The sequence below is a fragment of the Rhopilema esculentum genome, chromosome 21, assembly GCF_057945365.1.
Source record: "Rhopilema esculentum isolate cy_ngs chromosome 21, ASM5794536v1, whole genome shotgun sequence".
Classification (NCBI taxonomy): Eukaryota; Metazoa; Cnidaria; class Scyphozoa; order Rhizostomeae; family Rhizostomatidae; genus Rhopilema; species Rhopilema esculentum.
This window is the reverse complement of record NC_142835.1, coordinates 7,312,887-7,330,052: the sequence shown is the minus strand read 5'-3', so window position 1 is coordinate 7,330,052 and position 17,166 is coordinate 7,312,887. Positions and strand designations below refer to the sequence as shown.

General features: G+C 35.5%; 1 protein-coding gene across 2 annotated transcripts in view; it reads right to left on the bottom strand.

Moving 5' to 3' along the window:
* The window catches only part of LOC148957673 (protein sel-1 homolog 3-like), a 32,363-nt gene that overhangs the window by 11,384 nt on the left and 3,813 nt on the right, over positions 1-17,166 (bottom strand). For both annotated transcript variants that reach the window (XM_089114879.1, XM_089114878.1), the window contains exons 5-23: positions 16,605-16,720; positions 15,801-15,859; positions 14,921-15,050; positions 12,441-12,483; positions 10,922-11,208; positions 10,312-10,437; positions 9,951-10,068; positions 8,295-8,359; positions 7,963-8,082; positions 7,451-7,588; positions 6,688-6,750; positions 5,159-5,332; positions 4,835-4,956; positions 4,290-4,373; positions 3,520-3,610; positions 2,915-2,999; positions 2,394-2,503; positions 1,795-1,913; positions 344-449 (exon numbers count right to left, since the gene is read on the bottom strand). In XM_089114879.1, coding sequence (XP_088971005.1) covers positions 344-449; positions 1,795-1,913; positions 2,394-2,503; positions 2,915-2,999; positions 3,520-3,610; positions 4,290-4,373; positions 4,835-4,956; positions 5,159-5,332; positions 6,688-6,750; positions 7,451-7,588; positions 7,963-8,082; positions 8,295-8,359; positions 9,951-10,068; positions 10,312-10,437; positions 10,922-11,208; positions 12,441-12,483; positions 14,921-15,050; positions 15,801-15,859; positions 16,605-16,720 — 2,156 coding nt within the window. The remainder of the gene's footprint in view (positions 1-343; positions 450-1,794; positions 1,914-2,393; positions 2,504-2,914; positions 3,000-3,519; positions 3,611-4,289; positions 4,374-4,834; positions 4,957-5,158; positions 5,333-6,687; positions 6,751-7,450; positions 7,589-7,962; positions 8,083-8,294; positions 8,360-9,950; positions 10,069-10,311; positions 10,438-10,921; positions 11,209-12,440; positions 12,484-14,920; positions 15,051-15,800; positions 15,860-16,604; positions 16,721-17,166) is intronic.

The following is a 17,166-nucleotide window of genomic DNA, read 5'->3' as shown; positions in this document are numbered from 1 at the left end:
ACTGCTTGTTGGAATGCAGAGCTTTGGAATTAACAAAATTTGATAATGAGAAACTTTCACAGTGCTAATAGCAACATCCACAGCAACAGCCACACGCATAAAACTAATGGTGACTTTTATTCACGGATCAAGTAAAGTGCTTATACGGCGACAGCGCAGGGCGAAAACATTTCTCAACCTAACGATCAAGCTTACTACAAGATTCGATCAGTTACTGATCACTCAGGGAAAGCCCAAATCTTGCAAAGATTTATCTGATCAGCCATTTAATATTGACTGACTGGTTACAGGTAGTTAGCAGCAAGGTTACAAGCAGTTAACAGCGAGGTATTGCAGTACTTACCACGGTTAATTGGTTCTCATGGATGATCGACTTCAGTTTTATACGCATCAATGCAATTGTACATGGATAGTAGCCATCCCCACTGTCTAGCAAAGACTTCTGGCATCTAGGATGTTAATCAGTTAGATGTAGCGTGGTAAAATACAGAAACAGTAGCAAGTTTACTAAAGGTCTCTTGGTTAGATAAAAAGAAATAAACGAAGTTTAGCCAAATTTATCATTAGTGGAATAATATATATATATATATATATATATATATATATATACTCAATCTGCACTCAATCTATATATATATATATATATATATATATTGACAGTTCGGGAATATATATATATATATATACTCAATCTGCACTCAATCTATATATATATATATATATATATATTGACAGTTCGGGAATTTCATAAACTTCCAAGAAGAGTGTCATACGAAAAGCTTTAGTTTACTAAATGTTTGCTTTTTTCAAAGCCGTTTACAAGTTTTGTACCACCAAAAGATTGTTTGGAAAAATCATATAAAACACGATTAAACATTCAAGCAATATTATGGCGGTACAGAAATTGAAATACTTTAAAATATTCTTAAGATTTTTATTTGACACTCTTTAAGATATAGAACTTCAAAACATTCAAACCATCACCGAGGATATTATACCTGTTTGCTTTATAGATCGAATAGACAAACTACATTAAGTACAAAAAAATTCCGATGGGATTTATTTTCGGTGAAACTTGCCGAAATTCTCTAACACTAGAAAAATCTCGTTTTACGTCGATGGACTTTCAAAATAACAAATAAAATTTTTCATTGATATCGTTATAATATTACTATACATCCAATGCATCTCAAATGTCAGTCTCTGGCTTTCCTTCGTCATCAACATATAAGATATCCACCTCATTTTAACTTTCTTCTCTTTCGCCCTCTACATCCAAGCAATTTAAATTCTTCATGGGCTGAACTGATGCTTCTACTGTCTTTTCATTATTTCTTTCAATAATTTCTTTCTAACGTTCCTACATTTTCAATTTGGACGCCTTGGAAAATATTGCGAACAAGACCTCTTCTAAATAAACGTTTAGGACCTTCTTGCCTACTCTTCCGTCCATTTATTGGGCTGACATCAAAATGTTCGATTTGTGTACCTTTTATGATTGCGCTCCAGAAAACTTTATTTTGAAAATAGAAATAACCTATAGAAAGTGTTTCATTTTTTCACCCACCGAAATTTTTTCTTTCCATCGAAATTTTTAAATTCTCACCGGAAATTACACCAAAATTTCAAAATTTTAACCGAATTTTTTCATCGAAAGTCAATCCAACGAAACTTTTGGCGCCTGTCTTTGGTACTTAATGTACTCATTAACGCAAGGTTGGGGGTCAGCTCAAAGATTAAACGATACTGAATGAAAGCATGCCAGCCTAAAGAATCAAAATATTGTCTTTATACCTTTGGTAATAAAGCTTTGCCACTGACTTTCGGTCATAACCTGCACGGGACGTGTCTCCAAAATTAATCCCCTTGATCGAGATATTATTTTCTATCAGATAGCCAAGGTTGAAAAGAGCCTAAAACAAGAAGAAATAGGAAATGCTGAAAATATAAATGCTTGAAAATATACAGAAACTGTTATGACCAGGATTGCCATTTGGCCGTTTTAACGAAGTAACGAAGCAAGAAACAAAGTAAAAGGTAACAGAAAATTAAAAATGAAAGCAAGTTTGAGCTTTTGTGGTAAACAAAGCCAATCTGTGATTACACTATTACACAATAGAATTAGCCAAAATGTAGCTTTTCGTGTGTTTTGTTTGGCTGGCCTAATTTGGCCGTCAAGTGTAAGATAATTGGCCGTCAACCATTCCAAGCATCTGGCAACTCTGGTTATGACAGTTAGCGGTATTTATCAAGTCATTCTCCTAAACAAGAAGCTTTGCAAATGCAAAACGGAATTTAGCTGAAGATGAAGAAGAAAGATGAATTAGATATTCTATTATCGTTAGAGCCCTTAAAAAATAGTAAAAGAAGGAAAATGAGACGAGCTTCGTTACCTGTGGCGAATCCTGGTCTTTCGTAATCCAAATATAATTCATAACTGCTTTGGTCAAATTGGCCTCAACTCTGTCTCCGTACCAATATTCATCACCCATTCGTACAATCGCTGGAGAACGAAACGGAATGATAGTCGTTTAAACGAATTTAGCTCTCTTAAACTGCAAAACCGGTTTAAGTTCTTCTTTATTTCCTAATGCAGTGCTAGAATGTAAAACTATGTAGTCGGTAGTAAAAATACAGTACACACCCAATTGAAAAATATTGTATAAAACTATTTTGAAATCATCATTGAAGTAGCTACTGTAAGGAGTCATGGCTTTGGATAATTGCAGAACAGCCCGTGGACAAAAGCAGACGAAAATGCAATTCGTGGTGCTCTAGATGGGCGGGTTTGAGACTACATGATAAGTAAGAGATCAATCCCATCACTCGCTGTCCTTACCGCATTAGCCTAGACAAACATTCACTATTAGGTGGAGGGTAGATACAAGAATGATAAAAGAGAGATGCTACTCACAGGCTGGCCAACCAAGATTTGCAGATATGTTAAAGAAGTGAAGTGAGCAGTTGCCACCCAATGAGCCAGTATTCATGTGGTATGGCTAGAAAAATCATTAAAACAAATAAGAATTCAGAATAAAAAATTGATGAGAAATTGAGCTAAAATGCAGGCTTTCTTAATGCAGTGGTGGCCAAGTAATTATGGCCGTGGGCAATAAAGAAATTAGCTACCCAAAGATAATTCGTAAGTTGGAATTTGTATTCGGAACGAAATTTGTATTTGAGCAGCAGAATATCGTTCCCCTGAACCGGTCAAATTTAATGTCCCGTTAGGAAATGAAATCCTTTTTCGAAGTGAATAAAATTATCAAGCAAAACCCCAGCAAAACATTTTACAGAAGATTTCCTGCATCGTATGACACTTCTTTCCTCGGCTGGTAAGTTTCTGTGAATTTCTGTTTTGCGTTCTTTAGGTATTGAACCTTTGCCATTTTTGAACAACTAAATTCCAGGGGGTGATTGGCGATTATCTATACATCATATCGTTCCTGAATCAGATGGAGAATAGATCTGTCCCCTTAAAGTACAACTATAAAGTACCAACATTCAGTAAGAACTAACCAGCATTTCCTCACAAAGTAAAGCAGTGTTGTAAGAGCCGAGAGCCAACCCAGTCTCTGCCACTATCATATACATGACCAGAGATGTGTTCCTGCAGAAAAAGTAGCAATTTTTAGAACCAAAATGTAAATAAACTTTTGAAGAAAGCCTGTTAGAATCTCTGAAGAAAGCCTGATAGCAACATCGCGCAACAAATTTCAAGTTTGAAAATGGATTAGAAAAAAGTAAGCATTTTAGAATATAATTAAGTTTTTCGTCTGACACGTTCAGCATGTTGTAAAATGTTTGCTATTTTAAAAGCCATTTTTAAATTTGTGCCACCAAAAGATTTTTTGCAGATTTGCAGATTCTGCGGATTGAGCTGACATCAAGCATCAGTGTTAGTAAAAACTAGAGAAACTTTCTTGTCTGTTTGAGATAAAAGATAAAATTTCCTTCCATCTATTCAAAATTGTTATAAACAATTCAATCTGATGATATGCATACTTGGCGTCATATTTTAAAACAGCCTTTGAAAAAATTCGCTATAACGCAAACTGAAAAACCGTCGAATAAAACATCACAAAAAACTTCGATGTATATTTTGCAAAAAGAGCGACTACCTAGTCACTAAAGGAGATGTTGGGTGCTGGGGAGAGCTCTAATATAAACAACAATGTTATCCAAAGAAGCACCCGTAACAGTGTATAATTATTTGCCATCGTCACCAAAGGCAGCACTAGCAGCACTACATACTTCAAGCATATAAAGAAGCTAAGCTTGTTCCTTACCACTGTCCCTCTTCATATGAACCAAAAGCATTCCGCAGGTAAAGACCGATTGTTGGGAGCTGCTCCGCGACGTAACGGTAGAACCTGCGACGCAAAAATAAAACGTCAGCTAATCTCAAAACCAAAAAAATCTCGAAAAAGTCGAAATTGTCATACTACACATTTCTACGGCTGTTTGCCCGTTGTGAAATCATGTTTCTTAACACCAACAAAGATAGCACCAATAGGCTTCCATATACTGATAAAACAATAAAAGTAGTTTATCAATCGCGGAAATGTTATAAGAAAAAAGAGACGTCGTAGTTAGACTTAAAATTGGGGTTGTGAGAGATTTGATAAGACATTTTTAAATATCATCCAGCAATCCTTACCACAATTAAATAAAAAAACAGACCCTTTGGGAATAGGAAATAACAGAGAAGAAGACCATTTTGTATTTCTTTCCACAACCACCTACCTTGTCTACAGAACTTATTAAAGCATATACCATTCACCAGACCAAAAATTAACAGAAGCAAAATTGAGCAATACAAAATAACACCTGCCTTATAGCAAGAAAGCTGTTAAATTCACCAGCCGCTCCTGTAATCAAGTAGTCTGCATATTTGATACAGCCATCCTTCTGCCCCTGTTCTGCTGACTTTCTGAACAGATTGAATGCTTTTGTCTAGAAGGTGAGCAGACGAAAGGGCAAATGGTAAGAACTTAAATTTGCAGTTTGGTTTCGAAAAATGAATTACAAACCCGAAAGAAAATACCTGCTGCCCAAAGGCAGCCTAGGTATTTCAAAGGCTCTCGTGTATAAGGTAGACAATGGTATTAGGCACAAATATATAAAAACGCAAAGAGAATGAAGAAAATCAACCTACTTTATTTGACTCCAGGACGCCAGTTATACCGTTTTCATACTGGATACCAAGGTTTGTCATTGCATCTTTGTCTCCCATGTTTGCAGCCAATCTCCAGAAATGCAGTGCTCCAGATATGTTCTTTCTGTTAACGAGTTCATGGTAACCAAGACTGTTGAAAGCGATTGTGTAATTCTACACCAAATAAAAGAGAAATGCATGAACAAAAAGCAACAAAATACAAAACAAGACTTCTCTTCAGATTTTTGCATTTCTAATCGCCAGTGAAAAAAAATAACAATACTCTTCTACAAAAATCACAAATTAGAAATAAGAAAATTACAAAAAACTTTTATCCGGTGCAAGATGTTAAATCTGTATCAAAGTCTGCATCAATTGCAAGATATTAAATTTTGAAAGCTCTTCAATGCCGTTACTTAAGTTCTTGCCTTCCAACAACAAGCAACGAGCTCCTTCGCTTCGCTCAGTTGACTAGCCATGGGCATTTCCCGCCATGGGCGTCGCTAAAGGAGGGCACTTTACCCCCATACTTTGTCTGTCGGCACATAATATTAGTTATTTCTCAAACTGTAGTATAATTATAATATTTTTGTAGCAGCTCAACTTGCAAAGTATGGCACTAAAAATGCCTCAAAATGATCTTTGATTCTGAACATTGAAGTAGAAACACATAAAGGCAGCATAAAAATTATTTATCTTATGACCACACCCAAAAGGAGTGAGACACGCCTTTTTCTCAGCAAAAAGCAATACGGTACCCCTCCAAAAAACTTTTAAGGCTTCGCCCCTGTTGCCCGCCCACCTTTTAAGTGCTGGCTTCGTGCCTGAATAAAACTGGTAGAATTTGATTTCGACGAGTTTACAAAGGTAGTATGCTGAGGTTTGACGTAATTTCGTTGTTCTTGGTTATTTGTAAAATACAAAATTTGATTGTCTCAAGACCTTCTGCCTATTCAAGTATGACACATTCCGTCTGTTTAGAAAGCAACAGCGCAGCTTCATATTCTAGGGAATCTTGTAAGCTTTGCAGACAATTATTCTTATTCTGAATAAATAATGTTATCTATTACATGACCAACCATTTAAAACACTCTTGATACCCCTGTAAGTATTCTGCGGACTAACTGCAGACAAATTTCAGCCAGTACGACATACTTAATGCTTTGGATATATCAGAAAATATAGGAGAACTTTGCTTAGCTTGGGGAATGCGTCTCAAATTCATAGTTACTGCATTGTAAGAAGCCACAGGAATGACTTTGTTGTCTAGAGAAAACCTAGCATGGTTAAGACAACTCCTACGCAAATTTATCAACGAAATATTCATCTGAAAAGTACACATGTGTATACTTAATGAAGATTAGTGTATACCGGTCTGTAACAAAGTCTTCGATGCCGTTTAGGCAGAGCTGCACACGCCTTTGTTGTATAGAACAGGACGGTTTCAAATTGCTACAGCAAGTTTCATACGAATATATTTATCACCTTCAAGCTACCTACAAAATCCGTTGTGTGATCGTATGTCTTACCTTCATAGCCGCCTTTTGAAAAAGCTCCACCGCTTTCGTCTCGTTTTTGTCCACTTCAATTCCCTAAAACAGAGTCCAAGTTAAAATTTCAAATCAAAATCTGTTAGAAACACCTTCTGTGTTGGAGCTCACAACCAACAAAATATTTAAAAATGACGGAAATTACAAACAGAGGCAAGAAGGTAATTACAAAATAGATGATGCTATTGATAAAGAAGGTTTTTAAATAGATAAAATGTTAGAGCATTGGACCAAAAGTGGTGGAAAACTGTATGGAAAACTGCCAGCTAGTCTTTGATAAGGGGGCAAAATTCCTGTTGAAATAAATTGTCTTTGCATACAGGATTTGCCAGATAACTACAGTGTATGGAAACCAATGACATGGGTTTCAAAAAAGTCTAAGCAGATTTATATAATCAATGATCAGAAAGGGTTTTGGAATCGGTTTAGAGGTCAGCAGGTATCGATCTTCTGTTAATAGGTAATTTTCTACATGCAACTATACTGACACATTGACTGGTCAAGTACCGATTTGAATATCGCCATAAAACTAGACAGCAACTAGTTAGAATCAACACTTCTGTACTCTGATGAAATTTTAAGTTGCGAAAAGCACGAAAAATAATCAAGAAGAGAACGGACAGCATATGACTTTACTAAGAAAACAATTTAATCTTGAAGAGTATTTGTAGCCTTCTTTTCTACGACAATGGTACGTCCCAGCTCTCAAATAACCAACTCAAAGTGTTCATCTTGTCATTACCCGTAAATGAAGCACTCCCAAATTATACATTGAATTCGCATCGCCTTGCTCCGCTCCAGCTCGGTACAAATTGACTGCCTCGTGCCTCTGTGCATCGATGCCGTGCTGCCCATGAAACAGGATATCTGCCATTTTACTCTAAAATGCAACAAGATCAAACTACAACGCAGCCAAAAGCCTTCTCTTAAAGACTGCCAGTCTTTGATGGCACTCTGAAAAAATCCCCTTTCAAAATCTAACCCTTGAAAATACTACATTACTTACAAAATTATTTTGCATCTCATGCAAGTGTTGCAGTAACTTTAAGTAGCCGTTCAGTGGAGGGAGGATTTTTGTGCTTTAGCTACAGTGAGATAAAGAAGGGGGGGGGGGGGTAGTTATGTTCTCAATATTAGCGATATGATTTGTACCTGCAAGCGCTTTCGGAAATGTGCTAATGCCCCTAATAGTCATATTCACATCCATTTTGTGCAGAAATTGGCCATAATTTTAAAAAAAGCGTTTAAACCAACCTGTGCGTCTGTGGATCCCCAATCAGCTTGTCTCTTCAACCATTTCATCACATCAGAAGACATGCCACGTTTTCCTGCATACAAATGCGCCTCATCTAATCGTATCATTTCCGAATGTGTCTGTGGCAAAAAGAAGCTTTATTTGATAGAAATGCCCCAATCTAATTAGCGCTAATCAGTAGATCATGACAAATAAGAAGATTTTTTTAAGCTTATGGTGAAAGCATACTGATACATCCAAGCTCTACTTCTTGCAATCAACTCGATATTACGTTTTCTCATTGCCAAGAAAAGAGTCAATCATTAAACATTAGATGCAGATTTGCACTTACGTGTATATACTGCTCTTCGTTTTCCAAAATCTTTTTCACCGCCATTGCAGCAGCCTTTGAGTACCCTTAAAAAGTCAAAAAGGAAAGCTTCGCCTTTAAGTCTGCTCTGAACGTGGCATATTTCTCGAACGAGCTCACTGTGCACCCTTATAATAAAATATATTCAAGGATGTGCGCGTCTTTTATATAGAAAAAATAATAATTTTGAGACTCAAAATTGGATGAAATTAAATAAATCAATTCAAAAAGATAAAGCGATCACGATTTCGAGGATAGTTTGAATTTTTATCCAGTGTTTAAATCCAGTGTTTGAGTAAACTTTCTATCAAAGGATGGCATTAAAATAAAAATTTTGTGGAACATTCGTCTAGCTTGTATTTTGCTGGTATATTTCACTCCCTAAAATGTTTTCACGATGAAAAAGAGACAGTAGCAAAGATTTGAACTTCCTTTCTCGATTCTTGCCAAATTTACACATTGTGTCACTTAGATTGAATTATAAAATATATTAGGCTCAGAACCAAAAATTGCTAAGAACATTGAGCCTCAGCAAGATGAACGTATTCCTAAGAAAAAGAGCTTATGTAGCTAGGACACTCAAAGCGAGAATAACAACAAAACCTCCTTCGCAGAAAAACAGGACTAGACTGCAATGATCTGGCTAACTGCCCAGAATGTTTTACGAACCCCTTTCGGAGAAACACCATGGAAGAAAAAAGACAAGATTTAATAAAAGATCATTAAAATCATTACGGTAAGTTCAAAAAAGGTTTGTGTCCAAAAATATAAAAAAAGAATGGAAGTTTTGCAACAACATGGGACACACAGAAGGATTTACGTTAAATAAAAGTTCCGATGCGTTTATAATCTACAGTTGGAAACTTAATTTAAAAATATATTTTTGGCACGAAGCGGCAGGGTAGTGTATGATCTACGGACAAAATGATCTATGGACAAAATGTTTATTGATTGGCAACATGTATCGTTTTCATCGAGCATTTCAAAGCAAATATTTGTATTTGAATAGGCATCTGCACTGTTAAATGTTTTGACTTAATTTCTATACTTGACTTTTAAGACCATTGTTTGCAGTATCGGCTCATATACACCATCCGCCATAAGTCGTACAGTACTATTTCCTATCGGTTTGGGGCAGCTTGGTTTTAATCAGTTAGACCCCCCTGCTTGTAAAGGCAAATAAGGTATATAATGATAAAGTTTCTTCTTTTCTACGGGAGGTAATGATAATGCGCAATTTCAATAATCACTGAAGACTAAGAAACATGCTCATATGAACATCTTGGAGTATTTCACTAGATTTTCAAAATTCAATGACATCCACACCTTATCAAACAACATTGTAATAAGATCTTAGAGTGCAGTGTTGTCCCGTAAACGCATTCTCTACATCTGGTATTTACGAATATCAGGTACGCAACAAACACAGTTCGGAAGTTACGGTCCTTGTTACTTTGTACTGGAATGGGCCAACTTTCCAATTACAAAATAAAGATCCCCTCATCTTAAAATCGGATATTTCTTTAGATCTACAGGGATGATGTTTCAGTTCATATCATTTCTTCAAAAAGGCTCTTTATCGATAAAGCAATGTTTTAAGAATTTGCATAAATGTGCGAAACAACAACAACAACTTACCAGCAGCTATGTTCAAATCTTTATGCATATCATCAACGCCAAGCTGGTGCTTGTACGACAATGCAAGCTGGGCCAGCTCACTGTCTTGTATTGCAGCATAAAACAATTTTGATATGGCCTAAAAAGAATATATTTGTTGCATTGAGTATTCATGATGCTAAATTAATCCTATCCAAAAAGGATAACTTTACAACAAACAACTTTTAATCATTTTCGTGGTTCTCGCTTAAAAAAGCCACTTTGTCCAAAATCTATGCACTGGAAACATAAATCTTTTGAATTGGTTTTCTTAACGCATATTTTTTACCCATAGGAAATAATTTAAGTTTGACTTAAATATGTAAGCAAACAAAGCTTATACCTCTTTCGTGCTTATAGAATCGTCTCGGGCAAAATATTTTGAGATAGAAGAGGACACGAATGATTCAAGATACCCAAGACAACCAGATATCTCGAGCAGACGAGTTGCATTTGTTGGATACAAAATCTGAAAAAAGTATAATGAACAAAAGTTATGACTGCTAAATTAGAAAGACCTTGTGCTGTACTGTCTATGATATTTTGAGTATGGCGCCTTATTTATATATTTAAGATTCATGATTATTTCAGTCATAAAAATCATCAAAATATGCTGGCGAATTTTACACCGGGTTTTTAACGAGGGATAGTTAAAACGCTCAGAAGTGGCCTTCAAAGCTTCATTCTAGCAGCGTGATTGGTGGATTTCTGGGGGATTCTCAAGACGGGGATCACACAAACAGCCAATCAGCCCTTGTCTGCAAAGATATGTAAAATTATTTGAGATTTCAAAACCATGGACACAACAGGAGTAGAAAGCAAGCCATTATCCAAATTGACCACTGAAAATTGCTTGCTAAAACATGATGGATGGATTAAAGGCGAAATGTAGCTCAAAAGAAAAGTTTTAAATGCAATCAATAAATAACAAAGAATTTAGCACAAAAACTTACAACTTTATTCAAACCACGAATATTTAATTGTTTGGCAAATAAAATTCTATTCCTTATGTTTTTTGCCTTTCCATCTTTGAAGAAGCTCTCAAGTAGATCAACAGAGGGTTGGAGGTCGCTTGGAATAGATGTTCGTTGACTACACTGTAACATCCGGGATCTTTGCTTTCCATACACATCTAAGAACTTTTTTATCATACATGCCGTTTTAGTGAGCACATATTTTCTCCAAAGATAGTAGTATCTGCGTCTTATTACTGAGCAGCGATGGGATATACTTGGAAAATCTGGGAGGTAAAATGTCACTATCAAAATTTAAAAAATTACTTAGTTTAAACTGCTTTCATATGTACATACATGTGAAAAATCTGTGACAAAGGCACAATTGATATCATTTTAATATTCTAAAACTAAGCTTTTCTTGTGACACTTTTCAGAGTATAAAACGTCATTGTAATGATCTAAAGCTTAAGCTAGGGAATATAAATATAACAAGTTTTATATAGAAATAGGCCGATTAATGGAAGCAGATGTCTTTGAGGGTCGCCCAGGCCCACTCTGTGTTGCCGGTATATACCAAATTTCAGGTGAAATCCAAGTCCAAAGGTGAAAAAACTTCTTAATTTTAAAATGAAGCGGTTTTTATGTACATCGATTCTAAAACTGACAACTAAAAGCTCAATAACATGGACATTGTTGTATGACCTGCTAATGATGCATTTTCAGGGGGAGAGGGGGGGTTGGTATCCAGATACGGAATGGATAATGATCAGATGCGAAATTAGATTTTGTGCAGTTGCGGAGAACGTTTTTAAGTGAGGAGATTTAATTTAAGTAAGTGATGTTAGAAGGAAGATAAATGCCAAAAACAATGATTATTTTTGACACCCAAAGCGTTATTGCATGAAGCTATAGCACATTTTTTGCAAAAAATACCATAAACCTTTTTTTGATTAGATTTTTAACTGTTGCTCTAGTAACGGTTTGAAAACTGGTCTTTAATATTGAGAAAAAAGAGCTGCCACAATAATCTGATGTTTGCGCCATATGTTGATGTTCGCAGGCCACAAGAGGCAAGGTTTGATAATGGTCATGAATTTTTTAGATTGCAGAGAATTCCGCTCAGGTCGACATGCCTGTTGAGATTGGAGTTGAGTTCAGGTCCTGATTACTTCACTTTTTGTTTAGATCAACTTCCATTGATATTCTAAGTAATATTTCGGTAATGTCGAATGAGAATTAAAACTAGATTTTAACTAAAACTGCAAGATTTCATTGCATAACGCGAATTTGTAGCACTTCGATGAGCTATAAACATTCCCTTCTAGATGTTGATTGGGGTTTCGCAAAGGCACAACACTATGCTATTATATCTTTAAATTTTGGATCTAACGTGGTCTGTCAAATTTGTTTGGTGGTAACTAATTTTCGAAGTAAGAGCATTACACGTCATAACCTTCTTGAAAAAAATTTGCTTGAATGTAACATAAAGGTATGTCTGGATATAAAGAAAACATACTATATGCTGTGAAGATTTTCTTGTCTTCTTCTCTGGTGTTTATCTAGAGGACGAGAGACGAATACTATGATGCAGTTTCATATTAAAGAACAACTTGTCAATAATGCATAATGAAGTTGCAATTCATTGAAAATTGCTCTATAGAAATAAACTTTTATATCTATGCAAGAAGGGAATATCCCAGTTTGTATTTTAGGATATGTTTATTGAGGGCATTAAGCAGCTCTCTTACAAAAAGTGACGCTATTTGGAGAAGCAAATTCCCTACTTATAGCATATTTCGAAACCCCTCAAGTTAGGTTCGTAAAAAAGGGGGAGGGGGGGGGGTTGGTGGAGAAGCAAATGCCTGAAAAGAGTTAAAAAACTATAGCGTTCAGTCGTTTTTTGTATTTTCTCACTACTTCAAAGGCCATGAGGCAGCGTGTTTTTCAATAAAAGTAAAGAATATATCAAGATCTTCCTAATCATTTTACCAAATCAAGTTTTAATCGAACAACTACAAATCTGTATGTAATATTTCTGAGTCCATAAAAACACTGTACTGTAATTTTAGACACACGTAGGACTACCGTAATTGTCCTTTGTGTATAGCTGTACATTGCCTACAAGTTACATTTACAAGCTTTTGGAGGTAGAGATGAATTTCTAGAACGCGATCGCTTAGTTTGTTGTTAAGTGTCCACTACAAAGACGTGTATGTTAAAAAATAACATATTCTCAAGTGCAAATTAAAAAAATTTCTTGTCTTCATGTGCTCGATTCATGGTAGAAATTTCCTAACCAATGAACTGAGTTCTTGCATGTGGAGATCTCACAGCATGATCAACATGAAGCCTAATAAGAGTGATTTTGCATTTAAGGCTTTGGAAAAGCAATTGAAAAAAATCTGTTTCCAAACCATGTCTTATCACTTTAAAAGATTGAATACTCGCAGTATGGACCAGATTATTCACCGATTTCAAACAGTGATTCTTAGTTAATATCACAAGTAAGTGTGTAAGCCTCAAGTCAAGTTGGAACAATCCTTTTGGTGTCCAGACAAAAGTATTAAAAAGTCGCAAAATTGGCAAAATAAGTTCATAAGACTGTGCAGGGCAGACCTTAATAAGAAAAATAAAAAATAAAAATCTCTACAGAACGGCCATTGTTTAAGTTTCTAAGAGAGCTGGGAATCACGAAACTAGGATCAGACGCCGAAAGGGGGGTCTGAACATTTTATTCTGTGCCAAGAACAGCTTTAGCTATTTTAAAAGAAATTTAACGTTTGTAGTTTTCGGTAATGAGGACAACATCGATTTATACTTTCAAAATTGCATGCAAAATTGTTGATAAACGCGCATCAAGAGACACTATAAATGGCATTTTAGCATGCAAACCATTTTTCCAGCATTTTCCGCCACTTTTTGAGACCTTCTGAGAAAAATAGCTAAACATTGGTTTAAGCTATCTAGTTGAATGTTGAAAATCAACTTCAGAACTAAGTTCCTGGGTAGCCATTCAAAACACAAATAAAGTCCACGTTATGTTACATCACTTTATTTTCGATTTGCGGTAGCAAATTTCGACTTTTAGGCAAGGCCCATTACATTTACCAATTCACTAATTCATTTATTCCTTCGATCTTTCCTTGCAGTTCCTTTTCCATTTGCGTGCTTTATTTACAGCTTCACAACAATCTAAGCAGGTCTTTTTTTATATAAATTGATAATCAATGTAGTTCAGCGTGTTGCGTGTCGAGTAATCAGCAACGAAGAGTTTAGTCGAGTAATCAGCGTGTTGTACGTCGAGCAATCAGCAACGAAGAGTTAAGTCGAGTAATCAGCGTGCTGTACGTCGAGCAATCAGCAATGAAGAGTTATGCTCGAAACATGGTACTTATCTTTCATAGTTTTTGATTTTGACAAGATCATGCGCGTAAATATTGGGTGTGTGGGGGTCTGCGGTGCCGCACCCCCTCCTCCCTTCAGTCTTTTAAATTCTTTGAATTATTCGGAAAACTTGATAACTTGATTGTCAATGCTTCTTTGCGTCAGAGAAAAATTTTATGCAACGCTAATTCCGAGAATTAACTGAATTCTCAGAAAGGAAACGGCAGAGTATAATATTAAAGCTCTGTAAGTATAGAATTAGTAAAATAAGAATACAAAATTACAATAGGTTTTTTGTACCCTACACCCTCCAAAACATATCAGTCAATTCCCGTCCCTGGTCAAGATTAGTCAAGATAAGTCGCGATTACCAAAGGTAAACTATATACACGACATTTTTCCCTGGCTCCATATTCCCTGCACAAAAATAGGACGTGATGCAAGAAGTTGGAAATGACACACTTGCCATTTGAAGAGATTTGAAGAGCACTGCGTTGAGATTTTATCAAAGCGACAATGTAACAAAAATTATCTAAATTCCCTGGCAGTATTTGTATGGTCTAAAACTCAAACTTGAGGGTAAGGTCTTTAATACAACGTTGATATAAATACCTCTTCTGGCTGCAGTGCCTTCCTTCGATAAAGCTTCACGCAACACACCAGACCGCGGATGCCAGCGAATCCGAAATACCCACCAATATTCCATACACCAGCCTCACTTTTGAATTCAAGTGAATTGAACCTACAAAATAGATTCATCTGAAGATTGAGATATCCTCTTTCTTCCATCTACGTACCGTAAATCCTTGAATTGCCCCCCCCCCCCCCTCGAATAAGCCCCCACCATAGAACTACAAATTGTCAATAAGCCCCGCCCCCTCGAATAAGCCCCATTGCTACCGTAAATTCTCGAATTGGACTCCTCCATTTGATGATTGTTGCCATCTGAGGTTGCCTATGTGGCGTTTTATGGAATTACCATAACAAATTCATACTTTTTGTAGTAATTAATTAAATGCTCATAACGGATTTACGGTAAATGTTTTCAAATAACCACCTAGCAACGATTTATCTACATTCGACACGACGAATCCAGGCAATAGGAAAGTAATGTTATTCTAGTTTATTTTTTATTCGTCTAACGATCTAGGTTTTTAATCTGCAACTTTAAAAGGTTGATGCTCCATGAGACTTTTAAAGCAAGACAAAAAATTGAAATGGGATTTTCAATACGTTTAATCTTGCAATCTGGCAAAAATATTACGTTTGTACAAATGTGTTTCCAAGGATAATGCTTCTTTTCTTTAACAACAATAAATAAATAAATAAATAAATAAATAAATAAATAAATAAATAAATAAATAAATAAATAAATAAATAAATAAATAAATAAATAAATAAATAAATAAATTAATAAATAAATAAATAAATAAATAAATAAATAAAAGGGTTCAAAACAATAAGGAAAACCTTAAATGATACCGGAAATTACCTGTGAAAATATTTCTTAAAAGTATCATTGTTTTTTGTGTCTCCTATGCTGATTTGGGCCTAAATGAGAAGCATGTCAAATGATCATGAATTGATACCAAATAAACATCAAAATAAAAGATGTAAACGCTACGGAGAAAACACGTTTAGACAACCAAGTACAAATAGAAATACCTCTTTATCTCCAAGCAAAACAGGAATCAGGGAATGTTGAGTCTTAAACCTAAATCCATCTTTTACCAATTTCATTCTCTTTCTTTCTAGTGTCTTCTCAATATCACCTTTCTTCATTCTGAGTCATTCTTCTATTACTTCCATCTCTTTAAATCACTTTCTCCCTTCGCTTCTATCACTTTTCCTTACATCCCCCTTTTTACTTTCTATCTTTTTAAGCTCCTTCAGAGAAGAAAGGGGCGAATCTAGTAAGGGAGTACAAGATTTTTGAACGAAATAAACACCTAAAAACTATTTGAAGACAAAGAAATTAGAATTTTTGCTGAAAGTCTCGGGACACGTAGAACAAAGGCTGCTTAAAAGCGCTTATTAAAAGCTCCATGTTTTTTCTTCACACACAAATATGAAGACGAAATTGTAAAAGCAAACAGTTTTCAAAAAGTTTTCAATATACAACCATTTGTTGGCTGTCCTTTCAAATTGGGCAGGAACCCAAACAAGATATTTTCATGCAAGAACCACATATTCTTTATTCGCTTGTGATGTGACCTGATGCCTGAAGTTCGATTCTTCTCATAGCTTTCGTAAAATTTATAAAAATAACAGAGCTCTTCCGGTTATTCCAAATTACCTCATTTCCATTCAAAGTGAAAACTAAGTAAAACCATTGCTTCAAAGGTGCAGGTTGGTTGGTAACAAAAGCTTCTCCTGAACTTTCACTGTTGTGAACTTGCACATGGATCAGGCCTGCGATAGAGAGTCCATCTTATCAGAAATACTTATGTAACTATATACAAGCATATTACTGAGCGGCAGAGAGAAACATGATAAGCACGGCTGGATCTCTGTTAACAAAGCAAAACCCATCAATATTGAGTTGTTCAAATAGATACAAGCAACTTAAAAGGGAATTATGTTTTACCTAACCACGCCTTATAGCTATCCTCTAAATTCCAGAAGAGAAGGCGATATAGAAAATTTAAAAGAGCAAAATATACTTTCAAGACAAGAAATATCAAAATTGAAGGTATTATAACTTAACCAGGGGCGGATCCAGAGCAAACTTGAAGGAGGGGCAGTTGGTAGTGGGGGGCGCTGAAAAATTTTCAAGAATTGGTGACGAGAGTACACTGTAAACAACAATTTCAGATTCATTTTTGGAATAAACAACATAACTTTGAGGTAATCCTTGA